This window comes from Palaemon carinicauda, chromosome 6 (genome assembly GCF_036898095.1).
Source record: "Palaemon carinicauda isolate YSFRI2023 chromosome 6, ASM3689809v2, whole genome shotgun sequence".
Taxonomy (NCBI): Eukaryota; Metazoa; Arthropoda; class Malacostraca; order Decapoda; family Palaemonidae; genus Palaemon; species Palaemon carinicauda.
Window position 1 is genome coordinate 14,088,109 of NC_090730.1, and position 19,344 is coordinate 14,107,452.

The 19,344-nt window shown below is 44.8% G+C and overlaps 1 protein-coding gene across 2 annotated transcripts in view; it reads right to left on the reverse strand.

Moving 5' to 3' along the window:
* Nucleotides 1–19,344, reverse strand: part of LOC137641964 (WD repeat-containing protein 46) — a 65,241-nt gene that overhangs the window by 16,761 nt on the left and 29,136 nt on the right. For both annotated transcript variants that reach the window (XM_068374532.1, XM_068374531.1), the window contains exons 4-7: nt 15,255–15,390; nt 5,589–5,868; nt 4,901–5,136; nt 4,001–4,157 (exon numbers count right to left, since the gene is read on the reverse strand). In XM_068374532.1, coding sequence (XP_068230633.1) covers nt 4,001–4,157; nt 4,901–5,136; nt 5,589–5,868; nt 15,255–15,390 — 809 coding nt within the window. The remainder of the gene's footprint in view (nt 1–4,000; nt 4,158–4,900; nt 5,137–5,588; nt 5,869–15,254; nt 15,391–19,344) is intronic.

Genomic DNA, 19,344 nt, shown 5'->3' on the forward strand with positions numbered 1-19,344 from the left:
GTGAAAACGGAAGTCGATTTCCTCCGCACAGCCGCTGTCTAAGTCTCTGTCCTTGGGCACAAACAAACTCTTCTCAAGGATGGAAGGGTGTCTGAGGTCGTCGACCTCCACAGATGAGACACCCGAAGGAAGCCCTCAGTCAGCGCGTCCAGATGGTACAACATCGAACTTGTCCGCAAGTTAGATACTTAACGACGAAAGGCCAAGGTGCCTGAGCTCGAGAGGAGGAAAGTACCCATGCTCTTCCTGTAGCTTCCTTGAACCAAACCTCAGGCCATAACCGAGGAGGGAAAGAACCTGGTAAGCTCCCAGAGGAAGGGGTAAGCAGTCACCCCTTGTCCGATGGAGAAATCTCGAACGGAAAGCCCCCCCGCCAAAAATCCTTCCAGGGAATGACGGGGAAGGGCTAACCAGGTCAGGAAAGAGGAGTGTTGCTCAGATCTCCCTTAAGTTTCTCCTATTCTTGCAAGTGCTATGCTCTGCGTTTACGGGGTGAGGCCGTGTTCTGGAAATACGCTCCAGAAGAACTCGCCAGGCTGGCCATGCTGCGAAAACCCCATTGGGAATCGTGGCCGCAATCGCCCTGGAGCTCGCGCGACGGTCATCCAAAGATTTTTCGCGTGGGCGAACGTGGAAGCGCCCATGCGCGGTAACGCAAACGAAGGTGAGCGAAGGAGCGCAGAAGGAGGGCGAGCGTGGTAGGAAGGGCGAGAGCTGGTGGTCGGCGAGCGATAACCCATAGACGAGCAATGGATACTGCAAGAAATAAGCCGACGTTTGTGCGAAGAAACACTGTAGGTTCGCGCGACGGAACACCATCCGTCCGCGTGATGGAAAACCGTTGGTTCGCGCGTGGGCGAACATTGGAGAGCATGGGCGCGGACGCGCATGAGCGTAGACGTGCAAGCACGTGGGCGTGTGGGCGCGCAGGCGAATGGTTGCGCGGGCGAACGGTCGCGCGGGCGCGCAGGTGAGCGGTCGCGCAGGCGAGCGGTCGTAAGGGTGGGCAGGTGGATGAGCGCGAGTCCGAGGCGGTGAACGCAAGCGTTAGCGAGATGGCGAGGAAACGCGCTGCCGCATGGGCGAGGAAGACCGCTGGCGATATGGATCAACAAGCGATCGGTGGTGAGCTGGTGAGCGCTAACGCATAGGCTGGCGATGGCGCGTTGTGTTATGCCGACGCGATGGTCGAGCAGCATGCGCAGGTGAGCGATCGTGCGTTGTCGAGCAATATGCGAAGGTGAGCGATCGCGAGCAGCATGTGCAGGAGGGCGATCGCGCGATGGTGATCAGCATGCGCAGATCGGCGGTTGCGCGATGGCGAGCAGCCTCTGCAGGTGGGCGATCGCGCGATGGCTATCAGCATGCGCAGAGTCGCGAGATGGTGATCAGCATCCGCAGGTGTGCGGTCGCGCGATGGCGATCAGCATCCGCAGTTGAGGGTCGCGCGATGGCGATCAGCATCCGCAGTTGAGGGTCGCCCGATGGCGATCAGCATCCGCAGTTGAGGGTCGCGCGATGGCGATCAGCATCCGCAGTTGAGGGTCGCCCGATGGCGATCAGCATCCGCAGTTGAGGGTCGCGCGATGGCGATCAGCATCCGCAGTTGAGGGTCGCGCGATGGCGATCAGCATCCGCAGTTGAGGGTCGCGCGATGGCGATCAGCATCCGCAGTTGAGGGTCGCGCGATGGCGATCAGCATCCGCAGTTGAGGGTCGCGCGATGGCGATCAGCATCCGCAGTTGAGGGTCGCGCGATGGCGATCAGCATCCGCAGTTGAGGGTCGCGCGATGGCGATCAGCATCCGATGGCGATCAGCATCCGCAGTTGAGGGTCGCACGATGGCGATCAGCATCCGCAGTTGAGGGTCGCGCAATGGCGATCAGCATGCGCAGGTGAGCTAGCAGCTGGCAAACCATGTTCCTTCAGAAGAGTTGGAGAACGTAGGCGTGCCGGCTGTAACACACGCGGGCGATCCGGAGATCGCCGAGAGACAGGTGATCGCTGGTGAGCTGATGATCACTGGCGAGCTGATGATCGCTGACGAGCAGAAGGCTACGCGTGGAAGCCTGCGTATAGAAGAAGAGTCCTTGACCCTGACCTGAACCGAAGTTCTAGATCGCGAGGGCGAACGTGGGCGCACAGGGCGCGTAACAGGAACCAAAAGGAACAGCAGGGATGATCATCATGAAAGCGCTGACGAACAGGAGAGCGCCGATGAGCAGAAGAGCGCCTGTGCGTTAACACTGAGCAGGAGCAGGAGAGAACACAGCAGAAGGGCGCGCAGGGAAACCCTGACACGCAAGGGAAGAACCCCCGTGGGAGGCAACCCTTTGCCCCGAAGGGATCGTTGTCCGCCGGGAGACTGATGTCCGTCGGAAGACCGCTGTCCGTCGGGAAGACCGTTGCCCGTCGGAAGACGAGATCAGACTGCTGTCCATTTGCACCAAGGCGGAAGATCGAGAAAAAGGAGTTGTAGGCTGCAAACGGAGATTTAAAAAGGCGCCTCAAGCACCCTTATAGGGAGATGAGAGGCCCTTACGACGAGGCGGACGGTGGGCCTTACGGCGAGGGAGGCCAACAGCAACAGCAACAGAAGAAACCTCCGAAGAGGAGTCTCTATGAGTGTACTCTCTCGCGAACGAAAGAGAAACACTTCGTAGAAGAGACTGGTCAGCAGTGACCTAAAAGGAGCAATCCTCCGAAGAGGAGCTCCTGCAGTTGCCCAGCCCCTTGAGCGAAACTGCAGGTGTGACCGCTCAGCACCAAGAGCATAGTCCCACGAAAAAAAGGCAAGAGGAGAACCCTTCATAAGGGGAAAAACTCAAGCCTGGACAGGAAAAACTTCCCTCGGAAGGAAAGTTACCTGCCCAAGGAGGCAAGCCTCCTGAGAGTTCTAAAATGAACTGGAGAGCTGTCCGTCGTAACGGGAGTACTTCCAGTAGAAGGAGACACGCCCCTGACGAAAACACAAGGGGGGAGGCAGTAACAGCCGAATCCCCAGGACTCAACAAGACAGCTCACACCGTTGCCATATTACAGAAACGAACTAGATCGGTAACTGTAAAAAAATAAAACAAAAAAAAACATTAGTACACATTCATTCCCCCGGGAAGGCTCCGAAGAGGAATCCCGAGGGAAAGGAAACAAGAATTACACAACAGGCACGTGCCCTCACAACCACTTACACTCACGGAAGGAGAGCTGTAACCAAAACAGAATTATAACAATTATAATTATGTAATTTAAAAATGAATGAACACTAAAGAAAGAACGAAAACCCCGAAAGGAATCGTTCTACAAAGCTGAAAAATCAACAAATACAATTAGATTCATAAAGTTATTGAGACAAACGTACGGCGTAGCAACCCCCCCACACGGAAAGGAAGCTACAAGGGCGTAGTAACACGTAGTAAAAGGGTGAATGACCTCAAGAGAGAGAGAGAGAGAGAGAGAAAGACATAAGTCAAACTCGATCGCCACCCATAACGCCGTGGCGGCCAACTGCCGAGGACACCACGTAGATAAGTACACTACACACACAAATCTGAAAAGGAAACTTACTGATTTCTATACTCAAATATGTATACAAACATGAAAACATGTTTACATATATATTGAGTAAATGAAAAGTAAGCGATCAAGTAAAGACAAAACAAACAATGGCTGCCAAGAGAGGACCAAGACAGAGACGTCTGTCACAGTCCGAGCCAAAAGTGAAAGTGAGCATTCATCTGTGTGTGAGGGAGGGGAGGGGTAGCTAGCTACCGCTCCCCTACCCCCCCGCTAACTAGCGCGGGGGTAATACACCCTCGTTAAATTCTAATGGCTCGCCATTTCAGCTGCGCTAAAAGGTAAACCCTGTGTAAATAGCGTGGTTTGTATTTCGGTTACGGAACAAATGTCTTTTTAATTTAATCCAACAAGGTACTGAAGCCATTAATAATACCAAAGGCATGATAAAGGTGAAAAAAGGACTTTGCAAGCAAGAATGCCTTACCTCAACAACATTTCCCATAGCAACAGCAAGCATTTGTTTCTGGGAAAAGGCTAGCATTGACGCACCCATGCGAATCTTATAAGTGTATATACTATCTCCCAGATTACGAGCATCCCAGATCTTCACTTCCCTGTGAATTCCAGCAGTTGCAAAGATCCTGTAACACAAAAAGAAAAAAAACATTTATTTCTCAACGAAATTGCCATTATCGTCCTATCCTATAATGATGAAAACGCACTCAGACTCTAGAAGTTGACTTTACAAAGAAATCCAGTAAACATCTTTCTGGCCAAGGGGCCCAAACACTGTCTTATAAAAATACAAGGTTCCATTGCCAATAACTGAAGTCATAATGGTAATGAAGGTATAATTTCCTAATCTGTTTCATTATATTTCAATAATCATATACATGTACATAGTTAAATAATAATTTCAAATAATCTTTTTCAATGAAAAAACACTAACTGGATATGAATATCAATACAAAACGCTTGTTTGGCTTCAGTGAAATTTTGGGGTGTATACTTTTACATTCCCATTCGCCTAGCATCAAGAAAGTTCCTGCACTTCATCTGGCTGGGCAAGATCTATCAGTTCATAGCCCTCTGCTTTGGCCAAGTGACGGCACCACAGATATTAAAGTTGCAAAAAACACAGATAGTATCCAACACTGAACCTAACAGTGGCAAACAGTTCAAAACTATTACTTAAGAGACCAATAGTCTTACAAGAGACACTTACCAAAGGTATCCTATAAGCACTGCAATTGACCTATTACTTGTTCATGAATTTTAAAACTAATTACAGTTATATCTGTAGTATAGGAAATACAAAAAATAATAGCTTATGCTGAGTAAGTACAGTGAAATACCAAGAAATAATGAGAATGCAAAAAGTTACCTGCCAGCGGGATCAAATTCTATGGCACGAACAGGACTGATATGACACAGAACTGAAGCTACAGGTTTCTTTTCATTTGGTGTCCACATTGTCACTGTGCCATTGGAATGCCCGCAACATATCACTCCATTGTAGGGATTCTGCCGCATAATTTCCAGTCTTCCTTTGTGTGTTTGAACGGTTAGTAATTCTTGGCCCAAACTTATATCAAGCCAGTTAAGAAATCCAGACTCTCCCTGCAGAAATAAGGACATCAATAAGTCATTGTAAATTCTGAAACAAACATCTATAATTTCTAAATATATATAGTAATTTCTCTTACTGGACCATGGGAAGATTTACACACTCCAACTAATAATGTTACTTAAACATGAACTGGTCTATGCTCAATATCTTACATCAGTGTTTATCCTCAATCCAAAGCCATTTCTAATTTAGCATTTTTTCACAAGTGGAATCTTTAGAACATCTACAAACACTGTACAACTGCTCTTGATTCTCATTAACATCATATCCCGTATTTTTGTTCTTATCAGGAAAATACTTCCTAATCTTTCAACTTTAAACATTTCCATTATTGCTTTATATTAAGTCTATTTTCTAAGTACAGTACTGTAATGCCCTGTTTTCTTATAACAGGCAAAAACAATAAAATATTTAAAAAAGGCTTATGCCTTAAATCACTTACCCCAGTACACAATAAGAAATGGTATGGTAAGTATTCCATTTTGTAAACATTCCCTAACTTTTTCACACAATGTACTTCAATTCCACTATTGTCATACATATAAACCCATTTCTTTTGTGCAACAGCCATCAACTGTTCCGTATTGAGCCAACATACATCATGAATTGACTCCATTACATTTATCTCATAATGTAATTTTTTTGTGATCCAGTCAAATGCTGCTAAGTGTCCTTTTCTACCACCTAATAAAAGGTGTCGGCCATTACGGGTGAACTGCATTCTAGAAAGAAAGAAAATCCAATGTGTTATAATATTTATAAATAATAACTAAAGTATCACAATCTCATACAAACTAAAGCAGAGTAACCAACATTCTTTACCAATAAAATACTTAGTGCACCCATGCTGTATAAAAACATACAGTGATGGTACACATTCGAGCAAACTAGTGTATTATACACTATTCAAGTAAAAATTACAATATCTGAAATATTCTTGTTCTTAAAATTCCAATTTTCTGAAACAAAATAGTTTTTCTGTATACAACCTCATTATTTAAACAGCCATTTTCAGATTAACCATCAATTCTTTTTGACACTACAATCCCTAATAGAAAAAGAAAGATGTAAAGATGTGGGTAGTCATCACTTTTCTTGTGCACATGGTTCCCATGATCCCACTACTGAATGGAAGTACTACAGTATTTGTGTTTTATGAACCATTAAGAGCCAAAAAATGACAACTTAAGGAATGTATGTAAAGGGTTGTAAGAAAATGATATTTTAATTATAAAATAAATTTTTGAATATACTTACCCGGTGAATATATAATAGCTGCAACTCTGTTGCTCGACAGACACATACATAAAAAACTCGCGAGCGATCGCTATGCAGGTTGCGGGTGTGCCCACCAGCGCCAACTGTCTGCCAGATACCACTCTCGGATGTAAACAAAACCTTCAATTTCTTCTCATCCCACTGCGTCTCTATTGGGGAGGAAGGGAGGGTCGTTTAATTTATATATTCACCGGGTAAGTATATTCAAAAATTTATTTTATAATTAAAATATCATTTTTAAATATTTAACTTAGCCGGTGAATATATAATAGCTGATTCACACCCAAGGAGGTGGGTAGAGACCAGAGTTAATTATGTTTACAGCGTATAAGCTAAGAGTTTTTTCATTTTGGCAGTTATCAATATAACAAAACCAAAATAAATAGGTACCTGGTAAGGAAGTTGACTTAGACGATTACTCTGCCTTGTAAGTCTGTCTTCCTCACGGAGCCCAGCGATCCTCTTAGGATGCTGACAGACTCCCAGGAGTTGAAGTATCAAGGGCTGCAACCCATACAACAGGACCTCATCAAACCCCTAATCTGGGGGCTCTCAAGAAATGACTTTGACCACCCGCCAAATCAATCAGGATGCGAAAGGCTTCTTAGCCTTCCGAACAACCCATAAAACAATATTAAAAACATTTCAAGAGACAGATTAAAAGGATATTGAAATTAGGGAAGTGTAGTGGTAGAACCCTCACCCACTACTGCACTCGCTGCAACGAATGGACCCAGTGTGTAGCAGTCCTCGTAAAGAGTCTGGACATCTTTTAAGTAAAATGACGCGAACACTGACTTGTTTCTCCAAAAAGTCGCGTCCATAATACTTTGCAGAGATTTATTTTGCTTGAAGGCCACGGAGGTTGCTATATCTCTAACTTCGTGCGTCTTAACCTTAAGCAAACATCGGTCTTTCTCATTCAAGTGAGAATGAGCTTCTCGTATTAAAAAATCTGATAAAATATGACAAAGAATTCTTTGACATAGGCAATGAAGGTTTCTTAACTGAGCACCATAATGCCTCAGATTTCCCTCGTAATGACTTAGTACGAGCTAAATCGAACTTAAGAGCTCTAACAGGACATAATACTCTTTCCAGTTCGTTGCCTACGATCTCTGATAAGCAAGGAATATCAAAAGATTTAGGCCAAGGACGAGAAGGCAGTTCATTTTTGGCCAGGAAACCAAGTTGAAGTGAACAAGTGGCTTTTTTCTGTAGAAAAGCCGATGTTCTTACTGAAGGCATGAAGTTCACTGACCCTTTTAGCCGAAGCCAAGCACACTAGGAAAAGTGTCTTGAGGGTGAGATCCTTCAGGGAGGCTGAATGTAATGGCTCAAACCTGTCTGACATGAGGAACCTTAGGACCACGTCTAAGTTCCATCCAGGAGTTGCCAAACGACGTTCCTTAGAGGTCTCGAAAGACTTAAGGAGATCTTGGAGATCTTTATTGTTGGAAAGATCTAAGCCTCTATGTCGAAAGACCGAAGCCAACATGCTCCTGTAGCCCTTAATCGTGGGAGCTGAAAGGGAGCGAACCTTTCTCAGATGTAAAAGAAAATCTGCGATTTGGGCTACAGAGGTACTGGACGAGGACACAGATGCTGACTTGCACCAGTCTCGAAAGACTTCCCACTTCGACTGGTATACTCTAATGGTAGAAGCTCTCCTAGCTCTTGCAATCGCACTGACTGCCTCCTTCGAAAAACCTCTAGCTCTTGAGAGTCTTTCGATAGTGTGAAGGAAGTCAGACGAAGAGCGGGGAGGCTTTGATGGACCTTCTTTACGTGGGGCTGACGTAACAGATCTACCCTTAGAGGAAGACTTCTTGGAAAGTCTACCAGCCATTGAAGTACCTCGGTGAACCACTCTCTCGCGGGCCAGAGGGTAGCAACCAACGTCAACCTTGTCCCTTCGTGAGAGGCGAACTTCTGCAGTACCTTGTTGACTATCTTGAATGGTGGGAATGCATATAAGTCCATAAAAGACCAATCCAGTAGAAACGCGTCTATGTAGATTGCTTCTGTATCTAGGACTGGAGAGCAAAAGATTGGTAACCTTTTGGTCAACGAGGAGGCAAAGAGGTCTATGGTTGGTTGACCCCAAGAAGCCCAAAGACTCTTGCCCACGTCCTTGTGGAGGGTCCATACCGTGGGTATCACCTGACCCCTCCGACTGAGACAGTCTGCCAAGACGTTCAAGTCCCCCTGGATGAATCTCGTCAACAGGGAGATGCCTCGAATTCTAGACCAAAAGAGAAGGTCCCTTGCGATCTCGAGCAGCGTGAAGGAGTGTGTGCCTCCTTGCTTGGAGATGTACGCCAAAGTTGTGGTGTTGTCTGAGTTGACCTCTACCACTTAGTTTCGAAGACGCTTCCTAATATCATCAAGGCCAAGTGGACTGCTAATAGCTCCTTGCCGTTGATGTGCATGCTCTTCTGACTTGAGGTCCACAGACCCGCGCATTCCCGACCGTCCAGGGTCGCACCCAACCCAAACCCGACGCGTCTGAGGACAACACGTGGTTTGGGTTCTTGACTGCTAGGGATAGTCCCTCTCTCAGACTGATATTGCTGTCCCACCATTTCAGGCATGCCTGTATTGGTTCGGAGACTGAGAATGATACCGTCTCTAATGTCTTGTCCTAGTTCCAGTGAGAGGCTAGATGGAACCGGAGAGGCAGAAGGGGTAGTCTCCCTAGTGAGACAAACTGCTCCAGGGATGAGAGAGTCCCTACGAGACTGTTCCAACTCCTGACTGAATAAACGTTTTCTTTTCAGCATTAGTTGGACTTCGAGCAGGGCTTGACTGCGAATCTCCATCCCCAAAAATAGAATAATCTGGGATGGGATCAGTTGGGACTTTTAGGTTGACCACAAGTCCCAACTCCCTGGCCAGACTCAACGTCCAATGTAGATCCTGCAGACAGCGAAGGCTGGACGATGCTCTGAGAAGCCAGTCGTCCAAGTACAGGGAGGCTCGGATCCCCGATAGCTCGAAACTGGTACCCCACATTCCTGTAAACAAAACTCAGAAACGGTTGGGAATCCGGGTGTATAGGAATGTGGAAGTATGCCTCCTGAAGGTCGAGAGAGACCATCCAGTCGCCTTCCATAAATGCTGTCAAGACAGCCTGGTAGACTTCATCGTGAAGTTTGTCTTGACAATGAACACATTGAGCGCACTTGCCTCTTACGTACTCCTGCAGTGAACATGGCTGCCAAATCATGGAGCCATCCCTGAGGGACTTGTTCCTGCAGAGAACGTGGCTGTCAGATCATTGGAGCCATCCCTGAAAGCCTTGTTTATGTATGACATAATTGTACAGCAAAACTTCAAAGGCTCGAAAACAGCTGTGAAGTTGACCTGTAAAATCTTGGAGCGTCTCATGGCCAGGCGCCAGGGAGAGTCTATGAGGTTTGAGAAGTCTATCTGGGCAGAGGCAGGAACTCCCAAGCCGAGAACTTCTCTCGTGTCATATCAGACTCTCGCTCTATAAGCCAGTTTAAAAGAAGGGAAAGCAAAGGCTGTATCCCCCAAACTCCTCCTGGTGATAAACCAGTCGCCTAGCAAACGTAAAGCTCTCTAGGAGAGCGAGAGAGCACTAGCTTATAAAACAACGGCTTCGAAGTAGCTAGGCCTAGTGTAAGCTCCGACGTTTAGGCGAACGAGGAGCAGCAGTTACAAAAAGATCCGGACAAAGATCCTTAAAAATCAGCATGATTTATTTAAAGTCCATAGAGGGCTAAGCAGCTTTAGGCTCCTCTCTGTCTGACAGAGTCCTCAAGGGAATATCAGTAGGAGGGGGAACAGCCACTTCCTCATCTGAAGGAACCTTGTCCGATAATAGCTGAGTCTCAAGCAAGGGAGAGACCTACCGTGGTGGCAATGCTTTACAAGCAGAGTCCACACGCACTGGTGCATTAGTAGCGGACCAGGACGCAACGTCATGTAACTGCTTGACAGTCTGTGAACTGTCAACAACAACAGGTGCGAGAGACCAGGACGCAACGTCATGTAACTGCTTGACAGTCTGTGAACTGTCAACAACAACAGGTGCTTGAGGACGCACAGCGTCCACTCGAGACTGCTTTGACCGCCTAGACTGAGCAGTCAAAACAACTCTAGAATGCGGAGGTTGACGCTCAGCGTCAAAACAAGTCAACTCCGATTGTTAGCGAACGTCCTGAACGTCAACAGGAGCATCAGCAAGTGGCCTAACGTCCAAATGTGGCTGAAAATCCACACGAGACCGCATCGAGTGTGGTTCTAAACAACCTGACTGACGTGACTTAGCTACGCCAACGTCAACAGGACGCACAAAGGAACGTTAGGGTGGCTGAAAGCCAGGATCTCGATGAGATAAACGGCTGAGCTCAACGGACTTATCGGAAGAATAGTCTTCCATAAGGGAGGCAAGCTTATTCTGCATGTCTTGCCGTACAACCCATTTAGGATCAACGGAAATGGTTGCGGTAAGAGACGAGGGTAACGTCTGTGACCGCAAAACCTTGCCAACAAAAAGACTCTCGGAGTCTGTGTTACGCTTTTGTTAGGCGGCGAGCAGTCTTCCGACGACTGCATAGGGTCAGAGCTGTCCTAATGGCTATAACCAGGACGCTGGACCTGTCCTGAAAGGACTGACTTTCGCTTAAGGGCCTCGAAACCTTGTTTCAGGTTTCTTATGCGAAAAGCCTTCGGATGACGAGGAGAAAATCGTCTCTCTCGCCTTATGGTAGGGGTGATCTTGGTAAGATACACCCGATACCATAGAGGGAACGTCTGTTCGCTGATCAAGGCCTCTCGAACCCATAAGTCGTACGACATTACTTCTCCCCTGGGCTTGGGAGCTTGCAAGAGGTCCCGGACTAGGCGAACGACAGGCACGAACAGACGAACCCTCGGTCGCAACACTGATAACACTTTGCGCAATATCACTTTATCACTACGATTTTCTGTTTTCATTTCACTGAAATCGAAACTTTTACTGATTTCTACCTGAAGCACGCAATTCTACCCTCATCAAAAGGTAGTAATTGCGAAATCAATCGTATAATGCAAGCACATTAATACCAGCAAAAAACAGTAAACATCTTTTAAGATAAAAAATTCAGTGGCTGGGGAAGAGACTAAACACTAGTTCATTCAAAACTACGTTTTCAATCTCTCACCGTACATTGCCTGGGGACGAGAATAAAAAACTAAAAACGTTTTATCCTTTCTCCCCGTACAGAGACTAGGGACGAGAGTAACTCGAGAACAACGTTACCCGCTTGAACGGAACGTTTTCTCTCCTCTCTCTCCCTCCGTCTCTATCTCTCTCTCTCTCTCTCTCTCTCTTGATTTCGCACCTAAGAGAAGAGCCCACTTACGTTTCGTCAAAAAAACATGTTATTTTACCAAATGAAAAAAAACTGAAAGGTTTTTCAATTAAAAAGTTCCTTTAAAATAGAATTTAAAACATTTAAGCTTTGAAAGAAGAATGAACAAAACGTCAGAATCGATTTACTCTTTCTGCAAAGTGAAACCGTGATACTCTCTCTCTCTATCGTAACGATAGAGCGCAAACTGCGTAGTATAAATAAACTAAACGTTAGTTCATCTTTGAAACAGTACGAAGACTATTCAAAGAAAATCTTTCATAAAAATCTATTGAAAAATATTCATTTAAAAAGTTTTAAATCATTAGCTCTTTAAAAGTTATTTACGATTGAAAGGGCTCAACGTTGTTTAACTTCGGTTTCCAAGTTAGGACCGCCTACTCTCAGGAAAGGTCGCATATAAACAAATCATTAAAATTTATTTTTATGTTTATTATAAATGGAAAGTTAATCGAAGAGGCCTAATAAAGGCGGTGAGATATAAAATATATAGAAAAAATCTATAATTAATTTATAACGTGATAAGATAATTGCTAAAAGCCTAAACACACTTCCGTGTAAGGGAAGGGTCGGCTATTTAAAAGTCAAAGAAAGTCCATACTCTCTTTGTCATCAAAAATTAAATCTATCCAAAAACGAGTTCAAGATTTAAGATGAAGATAAAACACCTGCACTGCGAAAGCTCAAACCAAAATGAAGTACTTCACCAAATATGTTGAGAAAACTCCAGGTTCTACAGCGAGTATTGATACGTCTTGTCGACACGTCGACAGAGAAGAAATTGAAGGTTTTGTTTACATCCGAGAGTGGTATCTGGCCGACAGTTGGCGCTGGTGGGCACACCCGCAACCTGCATAGCGATCGCTCGCGAGTTTTTTATGTATGTGTCTGTCGAGCAACAGAGTTGCAGCTATTATATATTCACCGGCTAAGTTAAATATTTAAAAATTTGAATTAATTTTAGTTTTCACTAAATATTGCACCAAACTAATTTGGGCACTTAGAATTAAAATAAATTACTGTTTAGAGAGAGAGAGAGAGAGAGAGAGAGAGAGAGAGAGAGAGAGAGAGAGAGAGAGAGAGAGAGAGAGAGAGAGAGAGAGCTGCATTCATGTAGTATATTTTAACATAAACATATTTTTATATATGCAGGTACTGTATTGTACATAATGCTATGCTGTACAGTACATTAGAACATATTGTACAGTAAGGTACTGTATATGACAAGTACACAACAACACAGTACATGCTGTTTACCGTTACAATGAAATGAGTACTGTAAGTTACACATACACAAATAAGTTTACAGTGAAAATAGCGTACAAGTGAAGTATAAGATCATTTATAATATTTTTCTGTGCTTCCATCATTGAGAAACTTGGCTTGTGGCCATCAGTGAGCCACTGGTCATCCTGAGACCTGGTTTGACCAACACTTGGTTGATTAGCCTGCAAATCAGGGTGAATTGGGTAAAAGGTATTGGTGCGCAGATGATCCCATGGGTGTTGAGTGTGTCTTCAAACACAACATAGGTATGGAATGGGAACAAAATAAAAAGTTTCATGTTTAGCCGAATGGCAGATAGGTTGATTCCAAGAGAGCCCCACAAGGCATGAAACTCTTCCTCTTTATAAAAGTGCAAAGACCACTATGATCATATAAACTGTCCCTGGGAACTAATCATGTCTGCTAGTACATTCCCCTTTCCTAAGATGTCATGCTTAACACTACAGAGTGCTTCATCAAACATTCTTGGAATGCTTGGTGCTAGAAAAGATGCTTACATTTCTAAAAAAAATTTGCACGGGATGCACAAATCACATCCTTGCCGAGACCATTTTGCCCAAACATGTGCCCCATCCTTCTTTCAATGCATCTGAGAACAATTGCTTGTTCAAGGGCAGGGATTTCAGTGGACTCCCTTGGTGAGGTCTTCTTTGTCCAACCATCGTGTAGGATCTGTCTGTAACTCCAGTCTCATTGGAACACGATGTCTCGGGGAATTCTTGGAAGACAGCCGGCCAGTAATCAATCAAACACCACTGGTTATCTCAGTGGAATCATCCATGAGGAAGCCAATAAGAATTTTCTAACTTTGATCAAGAAGTTCTATACTGTCTTGGATAGAAACAGTTGCAGTATCTCTCTTAGCTTGCTGATGCAATTGTCTGATGGAAAGACTCAATGTTGATGTGTCTATCAGCATGACTAAAAACTTCAACCTCTCCATGGGTATGAGGTTTGACATTTCCCAATTTATCATGACCCCTAGATAGTGACAACAGGAGAGAAGGCAATATTGATTTTGTAGCAATTGGCTCTCAGAGGAGGTCAAGATCAACTAATTGTTAAGATACATCAAGAAACGTATCCCGCACGAGTGGGCCCAAGCTGACAGCAGTGTAAACAATTGCTTGAACATCTAGGTAGTAGTGGAATTCAAAACACAGGGTCTTGAGCTGATACACCACTCAGTTGAAGAAGAAGTGGAGTACCTACAACACTGATGAATGGGAATTTGGAATTAAACATCAAACAGATCCACAGAAAGTATAGCATCTTTCTCCTACGGAAGTCAGTACAGTTTGTACAGTTTCCTTCCTGAACCTGGTTTCTGAACTAATTAGTTTGAAGGAGTCAATGACTGGTTTCCAGTTCGAACTGACTTCTCCGCCAGGAGCACTATCAGTAGAACCAAGAGGTCTGTCTTGAATGACTTTGTGTGCATTCTTCTCCATCACTTTCCTCTTTGCCGCCAAAGTCAGAAGTTTTATCGATTGCGGCGGAAACTCTGGAATGCACTTGGTGTGCAAGTGAAGGGAGGTTGGAGAACTTCGAAGAGTAGGAGGTACCATTCCCGTCCCGAAGGACTTCTACTCATCTAGTTCTGCTCCATGTCATTGTCCCGTTACCCAATGAGGTGACAGGCACCTTCCCAATTGCAAAAGCTAGAGGAGGTGAATACCGACTTCAACGTCCACTTCCTCCTCCTCTCTTACCTTTACCAACTTTTCTGAACTAGCCAGGCTCCTCAGATTCACGTTGCCATTGATGTACAGCCATAGGAGAATTTCACTGCTGAGGAGACCCTGACTTGCACTCATGACAAAGAGAGGATGTCCCTACAAAAAACACAAAGAGGTTGAGAATCTATGGCAGGTTTGGACATAAACCTGCCTCACTTCTCACTCTGTACAGTACTGTATACTGATATGAAGCAAAAGAAAGAATTAATAGGCAGAAATTTGAGGGGCACCAACATTACATCCACACTACTTGTGACCAAAGTCAAAGGTGACAGGTCGGCAGGGATTACCCCCGTACCACCAGTCGGTAGTTATAACTATCTCATTAAGTTTTGATGGCTTCGGTGAATTCAACTCTCATTAAAGGATGATGGTTGGTATTCATGTAGGGACAAATTATTCTACTAAATAACATCAACTTACTTGTAAGGACCAAAATCTTTTAGGGTAAGCTCAAAGCCTTTAGCTGCAGAGGTAATATCCACAGAGTTTCTAATGTCCGTTTGCGAAACATTTGCAGTGTATGTTCCTTCTTCTGTCTCCAAAAGTCCACTTGATTCTGAATTTGAAAAATAACATATTACAGTACTTTCTTGTTTTAACAAAACACTTGAATGATGAAAAAAGGGGATATCAAAATAATGGCTATGTATACATGTATGATTATTGAGGATTTACTAAACTACACAAAACATTACAACATACAGGGTTTAACATGTGGTCCAGATTAGGGTTGTGGCTAAGAAACATTCCACTTTTCTAAATGTTACTGAGGTACCAGGAATGGTAATTGAGCTAGAGAAAGCCATAGAAAGTGCAGAGAGAACTGCAAGAGCTTAACTTAATTTAAATATTCTACCCTTTCACCACGGATGAATCTGATATGAAAATAAAATATGGCCTCTAAAGTAAATTACCTGCTAGTTAGCTATGAAATAAGGACTTTGCATTACCATTTCTAATGAAAATGACGAATTTGGAAATAATTTTCCTTTTTCTTAACTATAAAAGCCTTGAAAATTATTTTGGAAAAAATTGAAACTAGCCAAAGACTTTTTAGCGAATTAGCGGGGAGGGAGAAGCGGAGGTAGACCAGCCACTTCACTCACATCCAACGATGAAAAGCAGTCACTTTTTTATTCCAGGCAAAACTTAAAGGGGGATTAGGTGATGGTGGGAAAAGTATGCGCAAAGAGCTCAATGTTTGTATAATTATGATATTTTAATCATAAAATAAATTTTTGAATATACTTACCCGGTGAATATATAATAGCTGCAACTCTGCGGCTCGACAGAAAACACACTCAAAAAAACTCGCGAGCGATCGCTATGAAGGTTGCGGGTGTGCCCACCAGCGCCAACTGTCGGCCAGATACCACTCTTGTATGTAAACAAAACCTTCAATTCTTCTCGTCCCGCTGCGTCTCTATTGGGGAGGAAGGGAGGGTCATTTAATTTATATATTCACCGGGTAAGTATATTCAAAAATTTATTTTATAATTAAAATGTTATTTTTATTAGTAAAATAAATTTTTGAATATACTTACCCGATAATCATGTAGCTGTCAACTCCGTTGCCCGACAGAATTCTATGGAGGGATACGCCAGCTATCACAATACTAGAAGGGGGTGTACTTACCAGCGCCACCTGTGGCCAGGTACTCAAGTACTTCTTGTTGACACCTCCTCAATTATTCCTCGGTCCACTGGTTCTCTATGGGGAGGAAGGGAGGGTCGATTAAATCATGATTATCGGGTAAGTATATTCAAAAATTTATTTTACTAATAAAAATAACATTTTTCAATATTAAACTTACCCGATAATCATGTAGCTGATTCACACCCAGGGGGGTGGGTGAAAACCAGTGTACAAGATTAAAGGATAGCTAAGTATCCCGTATTTCATATAATCAGTTATCCACAATAACAATGAAATAATAAGTACCTGGTAAGGAAGTCGACTTGAACCGTTACTCTGCCTTTAATAAGATCGTCTTCCTTACTGAGCGCAGCGTTCCTCTTGGGAGGCTGAATCAACTCAAAGGTGCTAAAGTATACAGGGCTGCAACCCATACTAAAGGACCTCATCACAACCTTTAACCTCGGCGCTTCTCAAGAAAGAATTGACCACCCGCCAAATCAACAAGGATGTGGAAGGCTTCTTAGCCGACCGTACAACCCATAAAAAGTATTCAAGAGAAAGGTTAAAAGGTTATGGGATTATGGGAATGTAGTGGCTGAGCCCTCGCCTACTACTGCATTCGTTGCTACGAATGGTCCCAGGGTGTAGCAGTACTCGTAAAGAGACTGGACATCTTTGAGATAGAATGATGCGAACACTGACTTGCTTCTCCAATAGGTTGCATCCATAACACTCTGCAGAGAATGGCTCTGTTTGAAGGCCACTGAAGTAGCCACAGCTCCCACTTCATGTGTCCTTACCTTCAGCAAAGCAAGGTCTTCTTCCTTCAGATGAGAATGTGTTTCTCTAATCAGAAGCCTGAATAGTAAGAAACTGAGTTCTTAGAACTTGGAAAAGAAGGTTTCTTGATAGCACACTATAAGGCTTCTGATTGTCCTTGTAAAGGTTAAGACCTTTTTAGATAGTACCTAAGAGCTCTAACTGGGCAAAGTACTCTCTTCAGATCATTCCCCACCAAGTTGGACAGGCTTGGGATCTCGAACGACTAAGGCCAAGGACGTGAAGGAAGCTCGTTTAGCAAAAACCGAGCTGCAAGGAACATGTAGCCGTTTCAGATGTGAAAACAATGATCCTGCTGAAGGCGTGGATCTCACTTACTCTTTTAGCTGTTGTCAAGCACACGAGGAAAAGAGTTTTTAATGTGAGGTCCTAAAAAGAGGCTGATTGGAGAGGTTCAAATCTTGATGACATAAGGAACCTTAGGACCACGTCTAGATTCCAGCCTGGAGTGGACAACCGACGTTCCTTTGAGGTCTCAAAAGACCTAGGGAGGTCCTGTAGATCTTTGTTGGTGGAAAGATCCAAGCCTCTGTGGCGGAAAACCGCTGCCAACATACTTCTGTAACCCTTGATCGTAGGAGCTGAAAGGGATCTTACTTTCCTTAGATATAACAGGAAGTCAGCAATCTGGGTTACAGTGGTACTGGTTGAGGAAACTGCATTGGTCTTGTACCAGCTACGGAAGACTTCCCCTATAGACTGATAGATTCTGAGAGTGGATGTTCTCCTTGCTTTGGCAATCGCTCTGGCTGCCTCCTTCGAAAAGCCCCTAGCTCTTGAGAGTCTTTCGAAAGTCTGAAGGCAGTCAGACGAAGAGCGTGGAGGATTGGGTGTACCTTCTTTACGTGAGGTAGACTTAGAAGGTTCACTCTTAGAGGAAGAGTCCTGGGAATGTCGACCAGCCATTGCAGTACCTCTAAGAACCATTCTCTCGCGGGCCAGAGCGGAGCCAACCAACGTCAGCCGTGTCCCTTTGTGAGAGGAGAACTTCTGAAGTACCCTGTTGACAATCTTGAACGGCGGGAATGCATACAGGACGAGATGGAACCAATCCAGCAGAAAAGCATCCACGTGAACTGCTGCTGGGTCTGGAATCGGAGAACAATACAACAGGAGTCTCTAGGTTATCGAGGTAGTGAACAGATCTATGGTTGGCTGACCCCACAGGGCCCAAAGTCTGCTGCAAACATTCTTGAGAAGGGTCCACTCTGTGGGGATGACCTGACCCTTCCGTCTGAGGTGATCTGCCATGACATTCATACCGCCCTGAATGAACCTCGTTACCAGTTAGCTTTCGATCTTTAGACCAGATGAGTAGGTCCCTTGTGATCTAGAACAACTTCCACGAAAGAGTCCCTCCCTGCTTGAAGATGTAAGCCAGGGCTGTGGTGTTGTCAGAGTCCACCTCCACCACTTTGTTAAGCTGGAGGGACTTGAAGTTTATCAAGGCCAGAATAACCGCCAACAACTCCTTGCAATTGATGTGAAGTGTCCTTTGCTCCTGATTCCATGTTCCCGAGCATTCTTGTCCGTCCAAAGTCGCACCCCAGCCCGTGTCTGATGCGTCCGAGAGGAGACGGCGGTCGTGTTTCTGAACAGCCAAAGGTAGACTTCCTTGAGAAGAAAGCTGTTCTTACACCACGCGAGAGAAGACCTCCTCTCTTCGGAAACAGGAACTGAGACCGTCTCTAGCGTCATGTCCTTTATCCAGTGAGCAGCTAGATGATACTGAAGGGGGGGGAGGTGGAGTCTCCCTAACACGATGAACAGGGCCAGCGATGAAAGTGTCCCTGTTAGACTCATCCACTACCTGACTGAGCATCGGTTCCTTCTCAGCATGCTCTGGATGCATTCTAGGGCTTGGAAGATCCTTGGGGCCGACGGAAAAGTCCGAAAAGCTCGACTCTGAAGATCCATACCCAAGGAGACAATGGTCTGGGATGGGACGAGCTGAGACTCCTCAAAATTGACCAGGAGGCCCAGTTCCTTGGTCAGATCCATAGTCCATTTGAAAATCTCCAGACAGCGACG